Source organism: Halichoerus grypus, chromosome 13 (genome assembly GCF_964656455.1).
Source record: "Halichoerus grypus chromosome 13, mHalGry1.hap1.1, whole genome shotgun sequence".
NCBI classification, from domain to species: Eukaryota; Metazoa; Chordata; class Mammalia; order Carnivora; family Phocidae; genus Halichoerus; species Halichoerus grypus.
The window spans coordinates 12,896,898-12,906,120 of NC_135724.1; the positions used below are offsets into that span (position 1 = coordinate 12,896,898).

General features: G+C 38.6%; 1 protein-coding gene across 1 annotated transcript; it reads left to right on the forward strand.

The window, feature by feature from the left end:
* The first annotated feature begins 956 nt into the window (after positions 1–956).
* Positions 957–8,565, forward strand: LOC118551453 (serpin B4-like). Its single transcript, XM_036117218.2, has 8 exons — positions 957–1,053; positions 1,638–1,831; positions 2,397–2,453; positions 3,656–3,784; positions 4,558–4,675; positions 5,514–5,653; positions 5,948–6,103; positions 7,786–8,565. Exons 2-8 carry the CDS (start codon positions 1,664–1,666, stop codon positions 8,185–8,187), a joined length of 1,170 nt encoding a protein of 389 aa, XP_035973111.1. The 5' UTR covers positions 957–1,053; positions 1,638–1,663; the 3' UTR covers positions 8,188–8,565.
* Positions 8,566–9,223: the final 658 nt, after the last annotated feature.

The following is a 9,223-nucleotide window of genomic DNA, read 5'->3' on the forward strand; positions in this document are numbered from 1 at the left end:
CCTTAGTAAGTTGTAAAAGGTATAAATGGGCGAATATCTATCACCGCTTGGTAAAAGTCAAGTTTTTAATATGATTCTACCTGTGGGAACATCATGTACATGAAGGGAATAAAGTTCCTGTGACAGCAAAATTAACCATGGCATTCAAAGAACACTTTGTCTCATCTTTTCTTACAAGCAGTTGACTATGGTGTCCACTCCATGAATATGAAGCTGGTATGCTAAAGGGCAAGCGACAGAGAAATGTCATGATTCTGCAGCTCAGATAATTTATTTTTGATTCATATTTATAAAAAAAACTAGAATGCTGCCACAAAAGATGTTCCCTGTTTTGATCCATCGTTCTTCCACTTGTGAGCATGTTAACACTGCAAGGTAAATGAACTTCCCACCGGCCTTAAAAAACGGAAAATCTGGGACCAGCTGCAAGGGGGGCATGGGTGGTAACAAGGAGGACAGCCTTTAGGGAAAGGCAAGAGATTCTGGTCCTCCACGTATTGCTGAGACACTGCATCTGTAGTGCTTTAGACAGAACTCGAGCTATTTTCCTGGTTATACAGAATAATTACTAATGAAATTGACGGGTTGAACTGGCCCTTTCAGAACTTAAGATAGAAAATATAAGCTTTTTCATTGTTTATGTTTGAAGTGAGCCTTAAAGACATCCACATCCAAGAGAAGATTTTTTTCAAGGGTTATTTCCGGGTGGATATGGCAGGGGCATGTGAGGAAGTTGTAACTCTATCCTCATTGGTATTAGAAAGACACTTACCTGCATTTCATAAGAGCCAGTGACTACAGGTCTGCAGTTTTTTGCTGCAGGTAAGAAGGAAGTGCAGTAATAGAATGCTCATGTTTTAATTTCATAAATATTTTGAGTTGACTCACATGATGGATAGCCTGATTAAGAAATCAAAAGCTGATTTACTTGAAATAATTACCACAACGAGGGATAGAAGGTGGCAGGAGAGAGCTATATATCCCGGAGCTCACCGTCCACCACACACAGGCTGACAGGCTCCCTGCCCACCTCTGCTTCCTCCAGGAACACAGGTATGTGCCCCCAGCTGCTCCAGCTCAGTAACAGGAATCATTTCTGAAAATGGTAATGGTGTGTTTTCTATCATGCATCTATCTCAATCTGTGTGACTGTATTTTACTTATTCTGCCAGGGTAAAATTGAAACACCTCCATCTGATTTATCCTTTATCTAATTTATTTCTGGATTAAACAAATGCTCCCTTAGGTACACATGTGCTGAGGGGGAGAGTCTCTGGCACCCATAGAAGCCTAAAGGAAAAGGCAGAGAGGTGCTTCATGGGAGCTCGCTGAATCTTTGTGTTGGTATCTGTAATAAAGCATTTTCTACCCAGGCCTAGTACTGCCAGTGATGGAAGAAAGATAAAGATGTTCTATTACGTTTTCACAGAATTACTTTTTTTTTACATAATTTCGATAGTCGTTTAATTATGAAATTAATACAGATACATTGAAAGAGGCTTGAAAAGTAGAAGAAAGAAAAACTTTAGTTGCCAGAATCCCACAATCCAAACATAAGTAATTTCTTTTAAGAAAATTTCATTATGGACTAATCTTCCCTTCATTAAAGTCATAAAATGAATCTGATGCTTTTCTAGGAGTTCCAGATCTCACCAAGGTCGCCATGAATTCACTCAGTGCAGGAAACACCCACTTCGCATTTGATCTGTTCCAACAGTTGAAAAGATCAAAAAAGGATGACAACATCTTCTACTCCCCTCTCTCCATCTCATCAGCATTAGCCATGACCTACCTAGGAGCCAAAGAAAACACTGCATTCGAAATTGGGGAGGTAGGTTGGGTGTCGGCTTCCTACACGCTGCCCAGCTTGGACAGAGTTCTCTGCCGGCTTGTGTGCGGACGGCCACAGATCTGCCTGTGTAGCGCAGCAGGCTGAGCATGCGCTCCCGTGACTCGGTGAGCACAGAGGTGCAAGGGGCACATGCCCTCCCCAGGGCTCTGCCCCATTCACTTCCTTGTGCCTAGATTTCCCCTGATAGCTGGGATGAACTCCCACAATTGTACAACAAACAGAGGCAAGGCTTACAGGGAAGAGTAATGGGAGAAGTGATGCACTGATTTAAATTCATGCAAAACATTTCATGCTTTCTCAGCAATGAATAATGACACAGGATTCTATGAAGTGGCTGGTGATCAACCAGCTTTGCTGTGGTTTTTCAAGGAGCAAATGTTTACACTGAAGTTTTCTTTTTTTCCTTTGTTTAGTGTTTTGGTTTGGTTTTGGTTTTGGTTTGGGGGTTTTGTTTTGTTTGGATTTGGGTTCTTTCTTTTTTTCTTTTTTATTTATTTCCAGATCTTTTGAGTAGTTTTCTTATCCCACTTCCTGTCTCTTCCAGGTCCTTCACTTTAATGAAGCCACAGAGAACACAAAAGAAAGAAGTACAACAGATCATGTGAGCCACAGAGACTTGGGTCTAGAAGGAAAACTGCATATCCAGGAGGGTCATACTTGAAACTGGGAATTTCAGATAAACTGTGAAAAGTTCATTTTTAGGGAAAATCTTAGGTAAAACAGATTGGACAGAGTTGTATCTCATTTCATATTACACACTTATTTCATACTTTTGTCTCCTGGGAGGAAATCAGCACTGTGCCTGAAGAGCTTCAAATTCTTGCTTTGCTGTTCACCAACAGGGAACATGAACAAGACACAACTGCTCTGAGGCACAGTGACCTCATCCCAGTAAACTGGGAGTAATAAAAGAATCTTCCTCAATGCATACAAACAGATACAAAACATTACAACAGTGCCTAGATTACTGGAAACCCGGATAAAGTTTATGTATTATTATTATAGAATAACAATAATTACAGTAATCACAACACTGTTGCTAAAATAATACAATTTTAATTAATTCATAAATGGGATTAACACATCCGAGCACATTTTGGAAAATGATTAGATGAGATATATAGTTTATAGCCTTAAGGTCCAAAACTCTTAGCTAGCAAGTAGAAGGTTCTGGATTCAGACAGGCCTAGGTTCAAAATTTGGCTCTGCATCTCTTTGGAAAGTTTATTTAATTCTGAGTTTCTTGTTTTCATCTGAATAGGATAAAGACTTAGAGATACCAATGTAAAGCCCTTACCAGGCACATGCTATTCCTACACTTAAGAGTATGACCATCATTAATGAAGAGCCATAGATCATGGTCAACAGGTCTTAGAAGAAATACAGTCTAAGAGAGTAAAGGGCTTCACGTCATAATGTAACTGAAATATACAAATTCAACATTATCATACTATTAATGGCTGTTAAAATGAAATGTGCCTCTAGCCCTTAAGGAGCGTAAGTTTAGCTGTGAAGCTTAACCTAACTATTTGTACCAATTAAAAGACAATCCAATGGCGTAATGGTAGTTAAAAAGTGAAAAGATTGGATTGTTTAGAGCAGGAAGAAAGAATTTCCCGGAGGAGACTGAACATAAGGACTTTGAAGAACATTTAAGTAAATCCACCAAAAATCAGGGAATAACAATGAACATCATCTGTGGGACTACCGAATTTTAGCTTTGGATCTAACAGTTTACATGGGGTTAGTATTTATATTTACATTGACAGAGAATGCAATGAGCTTACTTTTTGATATTTGAAGGTTGAAAAGTTGGGAAATGTGCACCACCAATTTCAAAAGCTTCTGACCGAATTAAAGAAACCCACCGATGCATATGAACTGAACATCGCCAACAAGTTCTACGGAGAAAAAAATTACCAGTTTCTTCAAGTAAGTTCCGTCTGGCCTGCCACATCTTTAATCTGAATCCTGGGTCCTATGTCTTCCAATGACCAAATGGGAGAGACTGAGGCAGATGAACCTGGCTGACCCACAGGCAGAGCATTCACACAGGGTACAAGACTCCCTTGCCTCAATTATACCAAATGAAGTGTCCTAGAACCTGACAATCTACCAATATAAAGTGTGGGTTTAGGGATTACTTCATAACCCAAGAAGAGGTTCAGTAGCAAAGGAAGTCATGAGATGCCCCCAATGATCTGACACCAGTCAGTCACACAGTGTAAATTTTGGTGGGCAATGACCCAGGAAATGTATGGCTAATGGGATACTGATTAGAGGGCAGGCTTGGAGAGTCTCTAAGGAAGTTGGGAAAGTGCCAGGAAATACTGAATGCCCAGAATGGAAGATATAAGCAAAAGCGAGAACCCTGTGGATTGACAGTACTGCTGAGGAGCCCCAGAAGCACACCATCTCCTTTGGAGCCACCATCTCTGCAGCTCGCAAACCACAGCCTCCTCTGCCCCAGCCTATGTCGGAAGGTATTGCCTTCCAAAGACCTCAGTCTTGTGCCAGCCTATATTTCCTTGTCACACGACCTGCATACTAACTGTATGAAATATGCGTGGGCAAGAAAAAGTACATTCCTTCAGGGTCTAGATTCCTGTACTATATTTTGTCAAGATTGAAGATAACTAACTTGGGAATACATAATTACTGATAAATTACTCTTAATTCCTCCTTTCTTCCTTCCCACGTCAAAGGAATACATGGATAATGTTAAGAAATTTTACCTAACCAGTGTGGAATCTGTTGATTTTAAGTATGCTGCAGAAGAAAGTCGTAAGAAGATTAATTCCTGGGTGGAAAGCCAAACTCATGGTAGGGTATGAGAGATCACCCATAAAAAGCACTTTTTTTTTTTGAGTCCCTGCTGTGTGTAAAACCTGTTCTTGACACCATACGGGGTGCCAGTGGGGTGGGGGAGGTGGCTTTGCAGAGAGGCTGGAGGAGGGCACTGCAGATGACTGAATGGTCCAGGTAAATGTGGAGAGCAACAATGGGAACCCAGGAGGTATAAAAGACAGACAACTACAAAGAAACACAGCTGGCAATCTGTGTTTGCTCACAGCCAGAGATGGTAATACCCCTGTGGCTCCCAAGACTCTGCTCAGACCCCATCTTGGGTTCACATCCTTTAAATTCTCAAAGCGGACGATAAAGAGGAAGATACCCCAAGGAGTGTTGTCTGACAGCACAGGGCATGTATTTCAGGTGATAGAGTTCATGCCATTTGTCCTAAAGAACAATCAAGCCCTATTTCCTCAGAGTGGTAAGCCCAAGGCTGAAAAAATACAAAGGAAGGGAGGAAGGGAGGAGTGAAGAATGGAGGTGTAGAAGAACTCGGGGAGAGAGGGAGGGTAGGAATGGATTTGCTACAAGAGTAGCTGAAATCAGTGTATCCATGTTCCGTGTGAGATGACTGAAGTCACCCAAAGACAGAGAATCTGAACACCTTTCCCATGACAAGAAGGGGTGTCTCCAGCAAGGGTAACTCCATCAAGCTGGTGCCACAAGGAAAGCTGCACCTGGAGAATTATTGCTCACAGTCCCTAAAGTGGTGACTTGTGTGAATAATTAATGATCCACTGTAACTTTAAAGCATCTTCCAGACAAACCACTTGTACTTTCACAGCAGACCTTTGATTTTCTTTTGCAGAAAAAATCAAAGACCTGTTTCCCAAAGACTCTCTCAAGTCTGCCATTCTGGTTCTGGTGAACGCTGTCTATTTCAAAGGACAGTGGGACAATAAATTTGATAAAAAAAACACTGTGGAGAAAGAATTTTGGCTGAACAAGGTATTGTAATTTACTTATAATAATGCAACACACTCATAAATGGAATGTTAAATTTAAACTCATATCTGATAGCATATACAACAGCAGGTAGAAAATAAAATTTGTCATGGTTGTATTTTCTTCTTGTTTTACTTTACTTTATTTAGATAGGAATACTCGAAGAAACTCTTGCTTCTAATTCACAAATTTCCCACATCATCTCTTAGAAGGAGGATTTGTTTGGTATCTCAATAGTATTATCTTCTTTTGACTAATGCCTCACTCGGCATTTGTTTGCCACATTAATTACTGCAGGATACAAGCAAATGTGTGCAAATGATGAAACAATCCAACGTTTTTAAATTCACCTCACTGGAGGACATGCAAGCCAAGATCCTGGAAATACCGTACAAAGGCAAAGATCTAAGCATGATATTGCTGCTGCCAGATGAAGTTGATGGTCTGCAGAAGGTAAAATCTTGTACCTCCAATTCTTCCTACTATTTGCCTGATTTCCCAGTAGTACAATGTTTGTGTGGGTTTTCATTGAAGCAAGGTTCACAGATTGGTGGTGGTGGCTGACAGAGTTCAACTACAGTGTCTTCTCTGCATAGTTTCTTCTCTGCATACAGCCTAAAAAAGAACTGTTAAGGAGAATCTGGTATCCTGCATGTTCCAAAAAGTAAATATCTTAAATATCACAGTGTCACATGGAAGAATATACAGAAAATCTCAGCATCACAGGTCCCATTAATATTCTGATGAAACTATGGAATGTCAGTTCAGAAGAAACATACCTAGGCACACACATTAATATTTTGCAACCATAAGAACTTCTAATATATTCCAATCTATTCATTTGAAGATGAGGAAATGAACATTCATATGTAGGTGACACATGGAAATATTTGCAAGCTCACTCATAAACAAAACAGGCAAATTAAAATAACAAAAGGTACATTTTAAATATCAAATCACAGTGGTTTTGTAGACAATAGACAAACAGATTGATCTTGATGCCTACTTTTCAGTTTGGAAGTATTCTGTCCCTAAGAGCTCAAAAGTCATTTGGAGCCTCATTGCTCAGAGTGGGGAAAAAACAAAAAAGTGTGTGAAGGGATTATAATTTTCCTCTTAAAACTGTTATAATAAAGTTAATATATAAAAATACCAACAACAGTATCGGGCGCATTAAGGACATTACGAACACGGCAGCTTCCAATGACTTCAAAAGCCCGGTCATGCTGCTAAAGTCACAGTGAACTCGCCTCACCCAAAATAGATATTGTGCTAACAGTGGGATTTGGAGATCCTCAGGGAAAGTAATACAGCAATACATGTGACGGTCGTGACAGTGTTCATACTTCAGCTCAGCAATCCTCATTATCAATGACATCCAGGAATCCCAGTCCTGGGATTTTAACCTAAAGTAACTAATCCAAAAAAGGCAAAAGCTTTTGGACAGAAGTGGCTCAAAATATTGAAAAATTCAAAATTTTGGTGCATCTTTGTATTACCAATAGTTTAACTTAGGGACTGACACATAGTGAATGCTTAAAAATATTAAGTAAAAATATATACATTGTAACAATTTAGTAGTAGTATTGTGTAACAATTTAAACTTGATTAGAGAAATATATATCTGTATAAGAAATGTTTACAAGTGGGTCAAGCAACAAAAAGGAATAAAAGTAGTGCCCACACTATAAAAATTATTTAAATTAGGGTGTACAACATTATGTACACAAGGATAGTAACAAGAGAAATCTATTTGAAAAAGAAGCATGTCATATGTGGGGAGTGTAAAAAATAGAGATACATAGTTCATCTCTTACAAAATAACTTTATTTAATAATTCTGTTGTATATACATATATGTGAATATATATCCATATACACACATGTATAGATATTTGTGCATATTTATGCATATACATATGACACAGACATGAATATATAAAACATTTTTCAATTGTATAATATCTATTTATGACTGTGTTATTTTTGCCTGCTCGGATAAGATGTGATAAACTGAATCTTCTGCATTTGCATTTACTGTTTAAGTAAAAGTTTTCTACGATTCGATCCAATGTTAAATCGTGTTTGACATCCAATGAGAATCACGTCAGCTGTTACTTTTTTCCATTGCCATAGCTTGAAGATCAACTCACTGCTGAGAAACTAATAGAGTGGACAAGCTCACAGAATATGAGCAATTACCATGTGGATTTATACTTACCCCGGTTCAAAGTGGAAAAGACCTATGACCTCAAGGACACACTGATAGCCCTGGGGATGGTGGATGCCTTCAGTACACAGAGAGCCAACCTCTCAGGCATGACAGAGAAGAATAATCTCATGGTGTCTAAAGTCATACACAAGTCCTTTGTGGAGGTGACTGAAGAGGGCACGGAAGCCGCAAGCTCTACAGGAGTAAGTGTCATGGTCACATCAGCACCGACTTATTCTTTTCATTGCGATCACCCTTTCCTGTTCTTCATCAAGCACAATAAGACCAACAGCATCCTCTTCTTGGGCAGAGTCTCTTCCCTTTAGATGCAATCAGCCTGCCACTACTTAGGAGGAAATTCACAGTTGTTCCAGTACATGGATTGCTAGAACAACAGATTCTCTTTAATTCTTTTTCCAATCCAATCTCATAGTCACTAAGAATGTAATGGTTGAAATAACATGTCTGTCTACCTCTCCCTTTCTGCAAACACATGCAAATCTATTTCATCTCCCAGTGATAATTCCCCTTTGGACAAAATGTTCAACATAAGATAAAAGGATATTTTAACACTCTATCTTCTACTAAATTTGAAATCATATCACCTATTTCAAAAATCATACCTACTATTCAAACTTATTAACTTAGATACCCTCATTTATTTGAATTCAGGTGATATCTGGAACGCTTACATGTCTAAATTTCTTTTATGAAATACATTATCAATAAAGTAATTACTTATTCATATTATTTGTTGCTTTTCCTTTTTCTCTTTTCAATAAAGTACAAGTGGCCTACCACACATAGGAAAGACAATTTAGAAATATACTGTCATATTAAAAAGAAAATTCAAAGTAGGAGCAGAACATCATGAGGCTGATGGTAGGTTGGTACCAGACCACGAGAGGCTCTGTAGCCCATGTTAACAACTTCCTATTTTATCCTAAAATAAATCGTAAGCCATTATAGGTTTGTTATTTGTTTTCCAGTTATTTGTTTTCCAAAGAGGAGAATGAGATCATCATATCTGCATTTTTAAAATATACTTCTGGCTATTATGATATAAATAAATGAGAGGAAAGAACAGTGTAGACACAGTGAGATTAATTAGTAGGCTATTAGAATGTCAGGAGTGGCACTAAGAAAACAGATACGTAAGAATTATTTAGAAAGTAAAATGCACAGGATTCTAGCAACATATTAGATGTAACAGAAATGAGAGATGGAAGCCAAAAATGATGTCCAAGTTTCTGGCCTACCCAATGGGTTGAATGGAAGAAGATTTTATTTTGGAGAGAAGAAAAGATCCTGGGTTTAGGTTTGTATTTGCTGAAGTTTAATTACTTTTGAGACATCCAAATG